This window comes from Cryptotermes secundus, unplaced genomic scaffold, assembly GCF_002891405.2.
Source record: "Cryptotermes secundus unplaced genomic scaffold, Csec_1.0 scaffold384, whole genome shotgun sequence".
Taxonomy (NCBI): Eukaryota; Metazoa; Arthropoda; class Insecta; order Blattodea; family Kalotermitidae; genus Cryptotermes; species Cryptotermes secundus.
In genome coordinates, this window is record NW_019731268.1 from 178,269 (window position 1) to 196,780 (window position 18,512).

At 38.8% G+C, this 18,512-nt stretch overlaps 2 protein-coding genes across 7 annotated transcripts in view; both read left to right on the plus strand.

Annotated features, from left to right (window-relative positions):
* The first annotated feature begins 47 nt into the window (after positions 1–47).
* LOC111866778 (guanosine-3',5'-bis(diphosphate) 3'-pyrophosphohydrolase MESH1) lies at positions 48–4,118 on the plus strand. Of its 2 annotated transcripts, none has more exons than XM_033752414.1 (3): positions 48–295; positions 1,609–1,808; positions 2,266–4,118. In XM_033752414.1, exons 1-3 carry the CDS (start codon positions 256–258, stop codon positions 2,491–2,493), a joined length of 468 nt encoding a protein of 155 aa, XP_033608305.1. In that variant the 5' UTR covers positions 48–255; the 3' UTR covers positions 2,494–4,118. The 2 variants fall into 2 exon arrangements, with proteins under 2 accessions (XP_033608305.1, XP_023711798.1); XM_023856030.2 differs by lacking the exon at positions 48–295 and adding an exon at positions 391–703.
* A 2,015-nt stretch (positions 4,119–6,133) lies between these two features.
* LOC111866777 (UDP-glucose:glycoprotein glucosyltransferase) overlaps positions 6,134–18,512 on the plus strand; it is a 46,619-nt gene continuing 34,240 nt past the window's right edge. Inside the window, exons 1-7 of one of the 5 annotated variants that reach the window (XM_023856028.2) lie at positions 6,134–6,229; positions 6,924–7,153; positions 10,323–10,564; positions 11,213–11,398; positions 11,675–11,847; positions 14,954–15,149; positions 17,608–17,821. In XM_023856028.2, coding sequence (XP_023711796.1) covers positions 6,931–7,153; positions 10,323–10,564; positions 11,213–11,398; positions 11,675–11,847; positions 14,954–15,149; positions 17,608–17,821 — 1,234 coding nt within the window. In that variant the 5' untranslated portion in view covers positions 6,134–6,229; positions 6,924–6,930. Of the gene's footprint in view, positions 6,300–6,325; positions 6,425–6,698; positions 6,722–6,891; positions 7,154–10,322; positions 10,565–11,212; positions 11,399–11,674; positions 11,848–14,953; positions 15,150–17,607; positions 17,822–18,512 lie in introns of those variants that run through there. The other 4 variants (XM_023856025.1, XM_023856027.2, XM_023856029.2 and 1 more) reach the window with 4 other exon arrangements.

The following is an 18,512-nucleotide window of genomic DNA, read 5'->3' on the forward strand; positions in this document are numbered from 1 at the left end:
TCAGTTGGCGACGCTGAATGTTTATCTGTTCGATAGCACTCTGTATCTGTATAGCGCTTTGTAGTGCCCGTGAGAGTTTATTTGTAATTGTGATTTGAGTTCAGTGGTATGGTTTGAATCTGTGGTTTGCATGGTTATCCGTGTGTCTTCTTGGAATTTGCGTGTGTTAATAAACCGGTGCTGGGATTGCATGATTTCCCAGAACCAGTTTATTAAGACACTCCAACACTCATATATCACGAGATTCCCAAGAACATGCAGGGAAGAGCACGTAAAAAAGAATACAAGCTCTGCGGTGGGTATCCATGCGTCTTTTGAAGTGCTTAGTGTGATCCGTGGCTGTGATCACAGGTTTGTGCCAGGTGATACCAGGGTTATATGTAGTATATGTAGTTGAGGGTTTGTAGGTGGTCGGGAAGTGGCGCCAAAAATATCGAGGATTGCAAACGTTGAAATAAAATATTAACTGTAGCTGCGAAAGAATAGTGGTGTACATTGTGTGCAGTATAGTATATTCCGTAACTCTGATGTCTAACGCTTTTATTTTTACGTGTTATAATTGTACTGCTGAACATGACTGCTGCTCTTAATTCAGCTGATGTGTTGGCACTCATAATAAAATGCGTTGATTTTGCTGCTGTTAAACACGTGTACCAACGACGGAAAGACCCGGAGAGAACTCCATATATTAATCATCCTATTGGTATTTATTTATTTCGTCTCAATAGATCATTGTTACATGATATAGGACAAGTCAGTTACTGCACATTGGCGGATTACAATGAGAGAATAAAGTTAGAATACTTAATAGTTTACTAGTTGAGGATGACAGTTTTTAATAATGAACTCTGGAATATTGTCGGTGCCCGTTGATTTTTAAACAATAAAATAGTCGAACAATGTGCGATTATTAAATTCTTTGAGAATAAAGATTCTTATTTATTTGAGGTATGGGAAAATCAGATGTGTACTGACCCCACACCATGGGATGTTATCGTACCAGTTAGGTAAATATAGAGGCAGCGCCATAGCTCAAGCGGTTAGTCGCTGGCTTTCCACCATGACAGCCCGGGTTCGATCACGGTTCTGGTTAAGTGGGATTTGTGGTGGGCAAAGTGGCACTAGGGCAGGTTTTCTCCGAGTACTTAAGTTTCCCCTGCCAGTCTTCATTCCACCAGTTGCTCCACAATCACCCTCACCTATCATCTGGGGCTGGTACAATAGGGCAGAAGTGGCCGCAGTATAAGGGACTTAGTCCCACCCCACTAGCAATAAAAAGAAAATAGGTAAATATATCTGATGAAAGCGTCCACGACAGTCCAATATAAACTGACGTAACTTAAGTCCATGGTGTAAAATGAACGTAACTTAACCCCAAACCCTGGTGTAAAATGAGATTGAAAGTGCTGTGGTATTTAACAATTTGTAGCAATGAGCGTTTTTCTCCTGAAGTCAAAATTGTAATGGAACTAAAGAGGGAAGCAATGTGCATATCAGTAATAATTTCTGCACACCTGCTAGACATTGAGCTAAACTTAAATTGAACTGTTATTTATAATAATAGTTTATAATGATGATAGTGTTTGTAATGACATATTTTTGCAATAGGTGTAGCAAAAATTCTGACAGAGGAAGGGAATGTATATGATGTGGACATAATACAGGCAGCTCTTCTCCATGACACAGTAGAAGACACAGATACTAGCTTTGATGAGATTGAGACTGAGTTTGGTGTTAATGTGTGCCACCTAGTGAGGGAATTGACGGATGATAAAAGCTTGCCCCAAGCAGAACGTAAAAGGTTGCAGGTAATGTGCTTGCTGTCATTCCCAGTTTCTGCTACTATATGACATATACAATAGACTGTGTCATAAGCTTTACATGGGACATGGCGCAGAGTATATGACAGATGAACTGGATTTTAGTCCATGTAATGTACATAGAAAGTACAAAAGCAGGATAAAGGATGAGTACTTATGAGAACAAGGATCCCTGCTGCATTTTCATGGTTTGTCACTGATAAATGTTTGATTTCTGTTGTCCACATTAGACAGTTTCCGTTTAATCCAGGTTATTTAACATCTTTTTCAGCCCCAAAGTCAAGGGACCTGAAAATATTTCCGTTTAATAAAGGGTCCGTTTAAGGCAGGTTTTACTGTACCATGAACATATGAAGTTGGTTTTCAAAAATAAGATTGTTACAGCAGCAAAATATACTATGTTATTGCATGTTGAATGATGAATAATTTTGTTTACTAATTACAGATAGAGCATGCAGCAGGATCCAGTCCTGGTGCAAAGCTGATAAAGTTAGCAGACAAGCTGTATAACCTGCGCGATTTAGAGAGGGCATCTCCAGAGGGCTGGACACAAGAAAGAGTTCAGGAGTACTTTGAATGGGCCAAGAAAGTTGTTAATGGATTGAGAGGCACCAATAGCAATTTGGAAGATAGTTTGGATAAAATATTTGAAAGACACTGTGCCAGGTCATAATTTGATGGTCTGGAGTTTCTGTATCACAGCCAGGAATGCTGCATATGCATGTGCACATAACAGAAATTTGCTGCCCCCCTAGCCCAAGAAAACATCCAGCACCTGAAAATTCATGCAATGTGTAGCATCTGTGTGTCTGATATACGGCAGCCCTGTACCCACTGTAGATGGCTGCTTGTTATTTAAATGTTCATTGCATGTGAATATGGGATTTAAATCCCAAACTGTGGCACTGGTGCCCATATTTTGCAACCAGTAATGGTGTTGTCACATGATAGGATGACTATAGTCATAGATGGGTTTTGAACTGTTGACTCAGATTTATTACACACTTTGATACAGTGCATTACTACACTTTACAGTTCACTTTTATACACGCACTAGTATCTACAGTCACATCTTCACTGCAGTTGCTTGGTAGTGGCTTCCAATGGTGGACGTTCCCCTTTGTCTGGGTTCCCAAACTGTCACTAGCCTTGGCTACCAGCTTCTCGCAGCAACAGCTCACATCTGAAACCCAGCAGTTCTCTATCTGACTGCAATTTCTAATTGATCCCTGTTATAACACCTCCATACGGGCTGCATAGAAAACATCTCTTCCATTATTGCTGTATCCTCTCCTTGTGGAAACATGCTCATTTTTGGAGTCGTTACTGAGCAGAGACTGTTGTGTAGTTGCTTGTTTCATGATCATTGCTTGGTAACAGGTCTATATACTACTGTATCATTAAAAAAAATTATATCTTAGGAACCACTGTTGAAATATTGTAGTAGAGAATATTGGGTCAAATATTGTGGTGCTATAAAAATTATTGTTGCCAAAAAGTTTATAGGTTCATGAAATAAAACAAATTCATATGTATATAGAGCCAGATGTATAGTACATACATTTCTCAATGTTTTCCTTCCCACTGTGTGATGGTTCTCTGATTTGGAATTGTACTGATGTATGGTAAGTATGACAACATCAGTACACATATTATGTTTCTGGACATTATCCTTTGTCCTGTTTATATTTCAAAACAATGTTTGGGAGACTTGATTCTGTCTCTGTCTTCATGTTGGGCCCAGTCGATAGAGCTAGTCTATCTGGAGATGGACTAGCTCTGTTGGTTGGGCCCAGGTGAGTAGGTTTTACCTGAAGATGGAGACAGAATCCAGTCTCCAAAACATTGTGTTTTGAAATATAAACAACAATGGATAATATCCAGAAACTTAATATTTTTACACAAACTTTTAGATCTTAGCTGCATCAGTTTATACACAGGCTGGCTGACTTTGACTGAGCACTGAAATTTTGTAGCTGTATATTTCTTATTGACTGAACACAGAACACTGGAGATGCAGTCCTTTAGCTGGCTGTTGCTCAGTGTGTTAAGTTTCAAGGTGTGTCATTTGGCTGACCTGTGGGTTTGAGCTTCATTTTGGGAACCCATTTACCAATGTATCCTTCAACAATGGAAGGTTTTTGAGCTACTCCATGTTTGTCATGGAAGTTGAATTTTCCTCATGGTTTATGTAATTTGTTAGTATGTACAATATAACCTTCTGTGTTAAATTTCATCCATTTAAAATTTTTGTGAGTTTAGTGTTTAAATACACTGGCATGTGAAGAAGCATTTAAATGGGGGTTTTGCTGTATATGACCCCCTTCAAAATCATAATTACCTCTTATCCTCTGATGTATGTCATTTGAATCTGTATCAAATACCCAGGCTACTTTTTACAGTTTTATCTGACAGTTCCAGAGCAGCTGATAGCTGTTGTATGCAAGGTTATCAGATATAGTATATCTGGAGATGAGTGGAAGTTGTCCACATGAAGTTCTTGGTCAGTCTCTTCTGCGTTGTCTTCAGTCTGTTCATGTTTAATTTCGCCTGTACTCTTCGAAGTACAGACATATTACACAGTTGTTAATCTTTCTTTCAGAATGTCTGTTTCTTAAGCATTTATTGCTTGAAAGTAACTTTGTCTGCTACTAAATGTTGCAGTGGACTGCAATGTTTAATGTAACTGTTATTTAACTTCTCAAAGAGAGATTTAGTATCCAAAATTTATCACATTTCTTGTCAGTCTTGTCTAGTTTATTCATGTTGCAAAAATGCAGTAATCTTAATATACGAAGTTAGTGTACATGCTGTACATAATCGTTCAGGACCAGTGAACTTTGAGTATATTGCTAACATCATGTCCCATTTGTAGTGTTACAGTTGAAAAGAATGATATATTGACAGAATTATCACATAGGATGTGACTGGGACCTGATCTTATCAGTCCAAGAACAACCTTGCTGAGGTTGAGGTTTAAAAATGAGTTGCAGCATGAAAGCATAAGGTAAATCTGTAGAGTAGTGCAAAAAATTAGTGGCATTGTGGCTGTAGGCTACCTTGAAAGAAATGATATAGCATTACAATTTTGATACCTGTGTTCAGCTGGACCACAGGTATGTCATTGCAATGGTGTGAGACAGAATTTTAACTAAGATAGCTGTTTCCAACCAGCACTGAAATTGAGAATTGGTAAAATATGGGTCACAAATGGGTAAAGTGCCATTTCAGTCAATCATATTACTTATGTAATAAACATTAAAAGAGCACCCATTCATTATCCTGAAAGGCACAGATTATAGTCTGTATATGAGCTGTTGAAAGCTATAAATGGACAAAGCATTTCTCTTTGTAGAATAATGCCTTAATCCTTGTCCAGCCAAACTAACTTCATACCAATATGTAATTTATAGGAACTGCATAGTTCCTACATATTATATTAGGTCTGAGACAACAGGATGCAACCAATGAAAATAACTTCATACCACTGAGTTTCAAAGTAGTTATCTTCTTGGTGCAAATTTTATGTGGAGTTTATGTTAAATAGCTGAGTTAGACATGATTCATAAACGAGAGTTGGGCAGCAAGATTACACACACACCCTTTTTAGCTTTATTTTCAGTTCGTTCATGGAAAATAATGTACACATTTTTTCATATCCTCTACTCTTAAACATTTCATGCAACAATGAAAATTTATTTCATAAAGTGCGATACCAAGGTGGTTTTTAACATAGTATCAGGACATGTTACTATTGTGATGAAGATTAGTTAAACTATTGTTTTTAACGGGTGCGTGGTGTGCGCTGAATTTCTTATCGCCTTGGGCGGATTTAGGCTTGCGCCGGCCTTGCTTCTATCGTGCAGGTGACGTAACTTTGCGTTAACGTAGTGTTTTAGACTGTCACGTGAATCTATCATCTTATCTAATTTGGAACAAAATTTGACTTATCTACTTGATTAACAACTGTGACTATAAGTTTTCAGGGAGTTGTATCGTCCAGAAAGAACTGAATTTATGTTTGCAAGGTACTGACGTTTAGACTGTTTAGACCATGTTGCAAATCGCGCCTAAATGCAGTCGTTTGCAAGAAATCAGTTCCCTTTGTGAATTGCTTAGTAACATTTACATTTTTTATTCGTATCCTATTTCTTTCCAAGGAAACATTTTGACGTTTTCTGCTATATAATTTATGTTAATATTATCTCAAAATAATAGTATCCTTTGAATGAGAAAACAAATTTGCCAAACATGCCCATTGCAGACTACTAATTCAAGCGCTTCACGTAGTTCACGAATTCACGAACGTTGTCTATTTGGCCTGTGCTGATTGGTTGCTGTCGTTGCTGTCATTGTAATATTGCCAACACTCGAAAAGCATCGATGTGTCTAACTTAGGCATGAGACATGTATGTACAGTTGAAATTAAGCATTAAGTAGAATTTGTTTTTGTGACTGTCGTCAGACTCCGCTGCAAGGGTATTTCCATTCTTGCTCAAAAATTACTCTTAAGATGTACTTACATTTTATTAATAAATATTAACGAATTAAGAGACTATGGAGGAGACCATCTATCTCACAAAAGACTAAATTCCTTGATGCGGGTAATTTTTTAGTTGTATTATGAAAACAAAATGCTTGAACAGAGCAGTGAAAGATTTAAGTCAATTATTTAACATACTTTAAAAACGTCTACTGCTTTTAAACATTTATTCAAGACACATAGTCTATGTTTATTTCGGCAGTGAAGAGTACTTGCTATCCTGTTATATATTTTGTAGGTTATCTTTGACCGCATACAAGGAAATTCAGAGTGGTAATTTTTGTGATTTTGTATTTGAATTTGTAGGTTAAAAGATTCTGACCAGATTAATATATTATAAATTAGTCACGATTATGAGGTAAGCTGTAAATGTTTGTTTTAGAAGTGCCTGGCATAGCGAATTGTTATATAGATTTCTGGGCTACGTATGCTTTTATGAATGCACAAGTAAATTTATATGTATATATAGTTCGAATATTAGATTACATTTCCCATAATGTTAATTTGAATATTTGCTCTTTTGTTGAGGAATTGCAATGTTACGATTTTTGTACATCCAGCACCAAGATGCAGTTTTTGGTGATTGCATTGTTGGTGCACGTGTTCTGTGGTGCAGCCGGAGGTGCTTCAAAGCAGAAAACGAAATCAGTAACAACACTTATAGAAGCGAAATGGGAGGTGACTTCTCTAGTGCTAGAGCTAGCAGAATACCTTAGAGATGAAAATGAAAACTTCTTATGGGAATTTGTGGATGGTGTATGTGCTCTGGACCCTCCAATTGCTGATCTAGGTGAGTGCAGACTTGTGTTTGTTTGTCTGTAAGTGGTCTCATAATGTATTTGAGGGGAACTTTAACAAACACATTAATTCTTTTTTACAAGATACAAATTAAACTGTAATGTGAAGGTTATCAGAAGATAGTGACAGATTATCAGAGGCAGTGTTCTACATTTTGTTCCTGTTTCCATGTAAAGACAATTGGTACAGAATACTAACAATTTAGTTCATACTGTACCACTTCAGCATTCACTCATGTGGTATTAGAAGAAATATATAATCTTTTGCCCAGGTGTGAATTAGGTGCTTTGTTACGTTCATTACCAGGGATGTTTTTGTAGTGACAAGTGCGAAAGAGACTAAATGAAATTGTCCTTTGCTGATGATTGCTTAATTGACATGATTTCAATTTCGGAATATTCTAGTGTCAAGCCTTCTTCAGAGGTTTAGGGACCATATATCCCCTTGCATGCTCTTCCTCATGTGTTTCATATTCCATCCTTTGTGGACGTTTCACAGACGCATGCATACAGATCTCTTATATCTTATTCAGGATGAAGTTATCATAACATTTTTCAGAATATGAAGAAGGGAGCATAGTTTGAGAAATCAGTGCTGGTTTATGGGGATATCAGCCTGATGACATACTGTCTGACTGAATCTTGATGATGGATGGTTGTGAAAAGTTGGGGTAACAGCAGTAGCATCAGCACACACTGCTGGTAGGTAAAGTGGGGGAAGCTGTCATCCACCTTAACTATTCAGTCAGACTGATTTCTGTATGCGTGGGTGTCCCTGATCAAGTACTATGATCGATTTGCATATATGTTTAGGTATAGGTGCCATCAGGTACAACCTATGGTAAGAGGTATGTAGTGAAATCTTTGAACATTACATTCAGTGGTCTTTGGCATATAGAAACAGATGAATGAGAGTTCAGTAATAGTTTTTTGGAGAAGGATTAATTTTAAGTGGTGAATTACCCTCTGTCTGCTAAAGCTGGCTTTAACTTCGCCGACAAGCGGCAGTCGCTCGGTCAGTATAGTTTGGTTGTGAACTGAAACCACAGAGTTTGTTTGTATTTTTGTTTTCAAATTGAAGATATGGACTAAGTCTTCTAGAAAACTTAGACCATCATGTATGATGTATTTCCATTACAGGACACTGGACTTAATGATGTTTGTTGTTAATAATTTGGATAAGTTTCAAACCAGTAGCTCTGTATATGTGATTGGTACCAGAAGGAATGACCACCTTCATATACCTTCAACACATTTATCATCCTGTCAGAGGGGGGTGTATTATTCAGGCGTCAAGCAATTTAATACTCTGCCGTCAAATATCACAGTTTTAAAAAATGATAAAAACCAATTTAGGTTTGTTTTACGAAATTATTTGCAAAGTAATGAATTTTACTCAATTGATGAATTTGTCGAGCATGTGAGTGGGTCAAAAGTTAAGAGTTAATAAGTGGTCTGTGTGTGTGTGAATTATACATTGTTGAGACTTGCTTGTTGTAAGTGTAGTAGTATGTATGATGTCTGTTTTTTTGTTATGAATTTTAATATTTTATAATGTAACTGTTTTAATGATATGGCTTGCCAGCGTGTGTGGAATGGCAAGATGTGAATTTGATCGTGGTTTTTCCACGACCTATGTGTGTTGTCGTGACAACTTGAACTATTCTGTCTCAGGCTTGATTTTATATTGGACAAAGGATGAATTATGTGTAGTCATCATGAATTTGTAATATGTGACATGTTTTATATCCAGCCCCACGGGGAAATGATTGGATCCATGAAATGAAAAATAAATGTAAATGTATTTTATTTCATATAAAAGTGTTGGATTGATCTCACCTTTGATGATGGACTGTAGAAACCAATTGCAGAAAGTGAAAGTGAACAGCTTACTGTTATTTTAGAGGGTCTGAGCTCCAGCAATTGTGTTGCTGTTCTTGCACTAGACTTTGACACTCCAGTCTCTTGAGCTAGACATTTCACTGATTTTCTAGGTGTATGTTCAAGGCTGGCCTCTATATTATCTAACTTCTCAGTCAGCACTTGGCACTAACATTTTTTTCTTGTCTGCTAAAGAGTCTCATTGTTCTAAGTTTGATCACCACATTGTGAATTGTTTGTCTGCTCGGAACTTTTACATCACAAAATTTACTTTGAAATTTCGCCTACACTTTCTAGCAGATCTGTATTTCACATAGGTGTCATATAGGAATACATGTTGCTCTAAAGCATACCACACTGCTCACTAACTTTAACTGAGAACAAATGGCTAATGGAGCTGATAACTGCTGTCTACTGCTGACAAATCATAATCTTCCACGCATGAACCTCACTGCTTGGCATGAAACATAATGCTGTCAAGCAGTCCACAAGTTAATTACTTTCCTTTATTCCAAATGTTATGGGCCATGAGACACGCTGATTCATTGGCAAAATTCATATGCGCCTAACAGCAAGCAGTGCACTGGTTGCCATGAAGCGCAGAGCTGTGAAGTGGCCAACAAAGTTAAAAAGCTCTTTGTATTAGCTGACATGTAAGTTGATGATATGGAATCGTTTATGGGCTAGCTCATTTAGTTTAGCAACAGGCTGCATGCTGGGGTTCAATTCCTGACACGGGCAAGATTTTTCTCTCCTGCATGGTGTCCAGATCAGCTCGGGGGCCTACCCAGTGTTTTTCTCAGTGTGTACCAGTGGGTTAAAGCGGCAGGCGTGTAAAGCTGACCGCACAGCTCCATCTAATGTCAAGGTCAAGAATGGTGGAGCTATACTTACACTCCCCCATACATCTTCATGGCATGGTGCTTAATTAATTAATTAAGCAGTGGGGACAACTTATATTTTATGTCTTCTCTCTCTTAGGCTAGCAGTGTTTTTGTTCATATATTTTATGTTCACTTTGTTTTATAAATTTCTTTTAAAACTGAGTGTATTTGTAGTTGTGTGTGATTTTCTGGGTACAATTTGAATATGAGATTATCAACACATAAATAACATTTCATTTGGAGTGCAGGCAGAGGGGTGGTGATTTGGAAGAGTCATGAAGATTAGTAAGGAGAAGTGATAGAGCATGCATTTTTAAAACTTTCCCATTTTTCTTATAACCTGTGCTGCATTAAATGGTAGAAGAATGCAGCCGTTGATTTATGGTGAACATTGCAGAGAATGAGAGAGCTAAATATGATACTGCACTGGATGTGGCTGGGCTCCTGATGACTCCAGCACAAATCTCTGTGCTGAAGTTGGCGCTCTCTCTACACATCTACTCTCCCAAGGTCGAAATGTACTCTCAAATGGCCATAGAGCGAGGGGTATCTGCCTTGTCATGTCCAGTGGTTGCTGATGTAGCAGGGAAACTTACTTGTTATGTCAAAGAGATGAAGAAATTTATTAGTGAGAAAGAGGTAAAATATTTATGTCTCTCTGTGAATGCTATTATGTAAAACTTTTGTTTTTATGAAACCACATGTATAAAAATATATAATAATTCTTAATGATAGAAATTATTTGGATAGCCATGTGAAAATGAATCTTGTTTTTCAGTGCAAACATTATTGTTTTGTGTGAATAGTTGTTCCCCCCTAAGCACTTTTAGCTCAAGGTCTCTTTGATGTGAGTAAAAACATTTGAGATTCTCCAATCTATAAAAGTTTCTTCAAATATAAAATTTTTATGTTCTTGTGCCACTGAGTATTAACATTAACTGCCTTCAGGGTGGAAAGTTGAGGCAGTATTTTCCCCACAAATGCTAGCACCTATCTACCAGTCTAAGCAGCATCTCATCCCAGGAGACCATAATCTGGAAATAAAATGTTATTTAACAGTTTCAAGAAATACGTATGAATGAAAAATATTATTATTTATGAAGTACTTTTCTGTTAAATTGTATATTATAATTGAATATAGTCTTTTGGCTTAAAAATTAATTAATTGTCTTTATTACTAGTCCGTCTTCTGGTGGTGCCAGAAAAACTTCTCCCCCATTATGGGAAAAGCTAGCGTAGAATAATTTACAAGTGAATTTTAATCAACTGTTGGCATTTCTTTCCTAGGGTGGTGATCAAAGTCATGTTGAAACATTTGGTTTAGATCATCATTATCCAGGGTCTCAAAACAATACTCTTACTGTTGTGCTTTATGGAGAATTAGGAACTCAGGAATTTGCAGAATTCCACCAGGTGCTGAAGACTTATGCAGTTAAGGGTGACATTGACTATGTCCTTAGGCATTACATTAAAGTAAGTTCTATCTCTCATTGTTTTACAGTTTAGTTATTGACAGTGTAATTAAGTAAAATAAGTGAAACAAAAAGAAAGAGGCAACAGTTCATACAATTAATTAAATGTAGTTTAAAATACAAAACTAAATATTTACTAAAGCTGTTACATCCCCCACATGTGACTGCATGGGCAATAAGTCGATAGTGAAGGTTTTGAAATTCCGGTGAATATTTTCTTGAAAACTTGTTTAGATACCTGGAGAAATTCAGCTGAATATTATGTTGTTTACTCCAGGAACGCCCAAACAGACGAGTCCGTTTGTCAGGATATGGTGTGGAGCTGCAGATAAAGTCGACAGAGTACAAGGTGCAAGATGATACAGAGGTGAAGGGAGACAAGTCTCAGGACAGTTATGAGCAGGATGATGAAGATGATGAGATTGAAGGTTTCAATTTCAGCAGACTGAAGTGAGTATAGTTGAAAGACTAATTGTTGTTGGTGAAGGTAAGAGGTTTGTTCAGATGAAACCTGTTTGTGGTGCTTGTGGTGAATATGGCTGGTTGCAAGTGATCGCATAACTGTGTGCATGATACACGAGCAGTTGACCACAAGTCATGGAACAGAATGGATGCATTATAGGAGATGGGAACTGTGTGGGACATGGTTAAATGCCAGCATTCGTCGTGCAGAAACCATCCAAGTAGGATGAACAACCTGTCATTCATCGTCTTGGTTATGAGGGTTGTCAGTTTATGGGAAAACATATGCTGTGTACTGCTCTAAAAAGAAAGCATCATTGCATGCTCACGAAGGGTGTTATCATGTTGCTGAAAACGCTACTCAGCGTGTGGTCTGCACAGTCGAGGACATGTGCCCCAAGCGTTGGCTGGTGTTGGACCGTCCTGCATACAGCCTAGACCTGTTCCATTTGGCTTTCACGTGTTTGTCCCATTTAAGGAAGTTCTGAAGGGCCTCAGGCTGGATGAAGACATCAAAGCTGCAGTGATGCAGTGGTTTCAGCAACAGCTGCCCAGGGAGTTCTGTATGGAGTAGATGGTGTGAAGCGGCCTCCATAGTCTAGGGGTAACGTTCCTACCTCATGACTGAAGTTACGCGGGTTCAAACCCAGTGGAGGTCGTGGAATTTTTAAGGGCGGAAAAATTCAGGGAACAAGTCCTCTGGGAGGGACTTTAAGCCGTGGGTCCCGTGTCGTAGATTTACGGCACATAAAAGATCCTCATGTCTCTAGGAGACCTCTGAGCAAAATTAGGTATCCCGCCCAAGTAGTTTCCAATGTCTCCGGTAGATGGGGGAAGTATCGGGTACCTCTGCCAGTAGAGGGACCGAACTTGCTGGCTGAACGGGGCTGATAGCAAGCACCGGTATCGGAAGGGTATGGCGACTGGTAGAATATCAAAGTGGGACGTACAATAGATCAACAACTGGTCGCAGTGCATGGGGAAACCCACCCCCTCTAATAATGAATGAATCAGCTGGTGTGTGCCTGCCCCAGTGGGACTGTTGTAGTAGCTGCTACACCTTCACTCAGCAGTTTCTGAGCAGGTTTCATTTGAACAGCTCTTGCTTATAGATAGATATCTTCATCTCTCTCTCTCTCTCTCTTTTTTTACTGCACTTTCGGTGTCAACAATATGTCGTGTTGGATGGTAGGATGATAGATGACTGATGATGAATTGAGATGGATTTGGAGGTAAGTGATCATGGACTATGGGAAGTATTATCCAGGAATTTATGTGAGGAAACCCCTGAAATACAGCAGTCAGTATAGCTGGTTTTCTGGCCTAAGTTTGAACCAAGAACTGCCTGAATACAAATACAGAGTGGTACAGTTCTCTTTGGTATCGTGTCTCCTACTATGTCATAGTTTCATAGCAGCACTTTGGGGCTCTACATAAACCTGGTAAAATAGTATATCATGCAGCTTCAGATGAGATTATTGGTTTTATTTAATGTGTAATTTTATTGTAGGAATGTTATGATAAAGTTAAATTTTTGTTGTAAGATTTGAGGCTTTCACGGCGGTGACTATGAAGAAAGCAGTCTTCTGGGATTTNGTGACCACTCTGTGTTCAGGAATACTAAGCTAAGATCTCATTCTGGAAGTAGACTATCTGTACAGATTTTTCATTGTTTTTCTCAGGTCATTGAGGCAAATTTTGATGGGTTGTATTGCCTTAGGTCAGGTCATAACTTCCTTCCACATACTTCCCAATTCATCATTCACAGTTGCCCTGACATTTTACACTGTACAGATAAACCATTGTGTAATAGATCCTGGATTAAATGGAAGCCTGAGTATATTGAAAAATTTGTTAGATTCTAGAGATGTAGAGTGAAACCCAATATAGGTTCATCTCTAATCGATAGAAACTTCCAAGTGGAAATGAATGAGAAAGCGTTTCACATTGAATATTTGTGCTCTGTATAATTTTGTTCCTAGAATTTATCTTAGAAGGAACTTTGAACATGGAACATAAAAAGATACCTGGGGTTGAAGAGATAAACATAGAAATGAAATTGGAAATTTGTGCCGTACATTAACAGAGTGAAAGTATGAACTAAATTATACCTTTGCTGTGGAAATGTAAACACTAGTTTTCTACAACATTTGTCAGTGTTACCAAAAGGGAATTTATTATTTGACAAGAGGATGAGTCCCACTTTGATGGTATATATACAGTAAACTCGCAATTATCCATTATCCAAGCCTCCACAATTCTCATGCAGCTGGAAGAAATTTCAGAGAATATTTACCATTTTTAAATTTGCTTCAAAAACATAGTTGAATTTTTGGTTGAATTACAGTATGCCCAGAATCTGTCACCCCATCAATCTGCCCAGTAAAACTCCCACGCAGGATTTTGACTGCTGTTTTGGTGTCTAAGACTTCTCATGAAACCACCAGATTCATGTCATCGGTACACCCAATTCCCCATACATGCTGGATAACCTGGAATTAATATAGTGTTGGACAGATATGAACACAAAAGTCCCACCAGGGCCAAGGCTTAGACCTGTAACTTTTGGCATCCCATGCAGAGAATTCCTAGGCTGCTGCTGGGGACTACTGTCAAGATATCTTCATCCGGGTTGAATCTACAGACTGCTGGTGCTTGCATTCAGGGACCGTGACCTGTTATTATGGAGTACTCTGAAGTCTTCATAGTACCACCAAGAGAATGTGTCCTGCCATGCCAACAAGGGATATCACTATGTTCATGTCAGTGCTCATCTCCATGCAGCCTGCACTGTTAGGACACACTGTGTTTCATGTGCTGGATAATGATGTACCATCCATAATAGAGCCTTATCTTGTCACTTCATGGCTTATGTGTGTTCACCTCCTCCATAAAGCACAGGAGATCTGTAGATTCAGGTTGGATGAAGATGTCGAGGCTGTAGTGATGCAGTGGTAGCAGCAGCAGCAGCAGCTTTGGTACTTCTTTGCATGGGCTGGTGTGTCAATGGAATGCCTGCCTGTACATCCCTGAGGATCATTTTAACAGCCTGTAGACCTTCACCTAGAACAACTGTTGTAATATACTTTTGTAGACACCTCTATCCTGACAAGAAAGAAAACTTAGCTAAGTTGCGACAGCATCTTCTGGAGTCCAGCAATGAGATGGCACCACTGAAAGTATGGCAAGTGCAAGAACTGAGCCTGCAAGCTGCTGAGAGAATTATGAGTTCACCTAAAGAAGAAGCACTCAAGGTCCTTACCAACATTGCTCAGAACTTCCCACTGCAGGTTAGTAAGTTCACTGATTTCACTGCATTCTGGCCTACTCCAAGTGGTCTGCAGTGCAGCTTGTTGGGTTGCTGTTCGTTTGGGCCAGACCATGGAGGCCTGCCTATATCCTTTAGTGCCAACATTTAGGATGAATGCCTGGAGTGTTACATCCATGCCCTCTGTACTACCAGTAACTACCATGGCCCCCAATACAAGTGAGACAAGCCTGTGAAGAGTTCTACATAACAGGAACAGATGAAAAATCAGAGAGAATTCTAATCCATTATTGTCAAATGATTTCCCAGTCCACAGAAACTTTATGTAGAATTTGTGGTTCTCACAGCAGTGGTTATGAGAAGTACTATCTTCTAAGATATAACGCTGTGTAGTCCTTTGATAGTCAACTGACATTTCAGAGGAACACATCACAGAGCCACCTGCTTCCATGCTGGTATCTTGCTTGTCTTATTCTACCCTGAAGATGGAGGTACTGTGTTGACTTTCAGTGGACTGTGTGGCATTATATCGCAAAAGATTGTACTTCGCACAGAAACATTAATTTCCCAATTTCCCTGCATACTGAGCCCAGTTGGTGTAGTGATGAGGTTACAGGCTGAACAGCTGAGGCAAGAGATTTCTTCGGTATAGTGTCCAGACTGACTGGTGTCCATCCATCCTCCAGTTCATTGAGTACCAGGGGCTCTTTCTGTGTGATGCCACACTCTTATCGTTTTGTTATTTACAAGGGAGAGCCAGTAAACATGTCACAGATGGATATAAAGTCTGAAGTATGTGATATTCAAACCTGAAAGAAAAAGAAATTATGTCTCAACATGTCCTCCACCAACACTGATACACTTGTCCGATTGCTTTACCAGTGCATCAGAACTTGCAGCACAGAGGTCTTTTAACTCTTGCCTCAGCCACTTCACACCTTCATTTCAGTGTTTCCATTGCATTGAAGCATGCTTTGATTTAGGTTGGTAGTGATGCACCCGTGATTTGTCCCCAGTAACAGTCCTGTTAAGCATATCTCCTTTGTAGGCATACTGTAAGAGATGTTGCAAGGAAAGACCCATTCGGTTCATTTTTTCTTGATCCTTCAGTTCTCTGGCCAGTTCTGTGCCCTCTTTCTGAAACTTCAAATGAACATGCATTATTCTGTATGCTAAACCATGGGAATATCATAGTGCATTCACCACACTATCTATCATTATCCTCCTGTCAGCCTGAATCAACTCTTCCGCCTGCTGCACAGTTGCTTCTGTTGCAATGTTAACAGGGTGACCTCGCCAGGCACCGTCTGCAACTTTAGAATGTCCTTGAGAGAATTTCTCAACCCAGTTGTTAACTACTTTACTTGACATGCACTTCCCACCATAAACAGGAAACAATTCTCTATGAATATCCTTTGCATCAAGTTCATTTTCCCATAAATTGCAGAATGCTGCTCTTTGGTACTGCACACCTGAAGCACGGTCGCCATTTTGACTACTGAAACCAGCATCTGAACATGTGCATGCGCATCTGATACCTAGACTGTCATGAAGTTGGACTGTGCTGCTGCCTAGTGGTAGATGTAGAAACCCTGTTGCATCCATTACTGCTGTTTTACTTCCATTTGTGACCTATTTACTGACTCCCTCATTTGTAATTACGTTATAATAAATGAAGAGTCATCTATTCTGATGCCTACTCTGCAGAATGATGGTTATCTGTAGTTTATTAACTGATTTAAAATCATTCATTTATTATTCTGTTGCCCGTATAGGGATGGTTATTGGCAGCATTGTAGCTTGGAGTTACTGGGGAATTTGTGGTATGCCACCTATTCACTTACTGTAAAGAAGAGGTTACAACCTTTTTGTTTTGTGAGGGGGTTTTAATGCATTACCCCATATGTCCTTTAATGAATATGATTTAACACTGTATAATGTACAGATTATTTAAAAGTTTTATAAATTGTTTTTTGACACATATGCTTTGAAAAGTTTGCAAAAATATGTCTCTCAGCTTTACCCCATCTGTCTGGTGACATGTGACCACTGAGTGAATATTTGGAAATTTGATGTTGGGGCGTTTTGCTAAAATTTGCCCCGGTACTATAAAATTTTTTGTTGAATTGGGCAACGGTAATGGACATTCAGATCTGCATGTATTTTAGAGCATGTCTCAAATATAACTTTATGTATTTGAGCAGAAAATGTTCTGAATGAAAGTATGAGAGAAAAATTAAATACGTATTATGTCGTACACATTTTTTTCATAAGTCTTATTATTTTCAAGATGGTGAAACAAAAAGGAATGCATATGTTAGAATTGTTGCACTGTATGTAAGTTTCCGTACATGTGTTTTTCTGTATGAATTTTGTCATTGAATGAAACAGTATGAGGTTACCATGTTAATGCATATGTGAATCACATCTGTGTTGCTTATACATTGAGTGTGGAACTGGCAGTGGTATTTGTTAACTAGGCAAGATCGCTTGTGCGAACTGTGGTGAAGGATGAGCTGAAGCAAGAGATAAAGAGGAACCAGGAACTGTTTGCATCGTCTCTAAACCTGCAGCCAGCTGATACAGCCCTGTTTGTGAATGGTATGTTCTTTGACCTGGATGTAGTGGATGTTATCTCACTCCTCGAGGTTGTCCGGCAAGAACTTCGGGTCATGGAGGGACTTCACAAGATAGGTGGGTGTGTTTTGCACCTGGTTGTAGTTTGCCAGAAATTGTAAATATCTGTAGTTGTGGTGTCTTCCCCATACAGGGATGTGAGCTGTGGGTTCCCAAAATAACTTTTTGTCCAAGTCTTGCTCTTGTATGGTATGGTTTGTGCAAGTACAGAAGTGATTTGTTGTCTGTATTGTACACCAGTCTGCAGTGAAGAAAATTTATGTATTCTGTGTTACTTTAGTCTGCACCATTTCATGCGCTGAATTTTGTATACATTAATTTAAGTGATTGCCCGCTCTGGCCTGCAGTTGGTTTGAAGCCCTGACTGGTAAAGGCATGTTTATAAACTCTTTTAGTACCAGTGAAGAATACCGTTTTCTGTGATGTTATGCCGTTTAGTATGGTAGAAGTTTACCATTGTTTCGAAGGAACTTACTGCTTCCATCATCAGGACAAATAAGCCAAACCAGCTGGAAGCAAGTAGCAAGAGCTCTGCATAGATGGAGCTCCATTGCAATAGCATGAACAGGGAGGATGGAAACCTCTCATCTTCCTAAAAGACTGCAGGAAACCTTCATATGTTTCTCTACAGCGACTTCCTCCTTCCATCACTGGCCACATTGAAGTATGTGGTAGTGTAGTTGGGTTGAGACACTGTGTTACAAGCTGGAAGGTTGCGGGTTCGATTCCTGATTAGGTCATTGGATTT

Coding starts and splice junctions, on each gene's coding strand:
- LOC111866778 (XM_023856030.2), top strand. CDS start 574: ATGACTGCTGCTCTTAATTCAGCTGATGTGTTGGCACTCATAATAAAA. Junction 704..1,608: donor ATATATTAATCATCCTATTG/GTATTTATTTAT, acceptor TTTTTGCAATAG/GTGTAGCAAAAATTCTGACA. Junction 1,809..2,265: donor CAGAACGTAAAAGGTTGCAG/GTAATGTGCTTG, acceptor TACTAATTACAG/ATAGAGCATGCAGCAGGATC.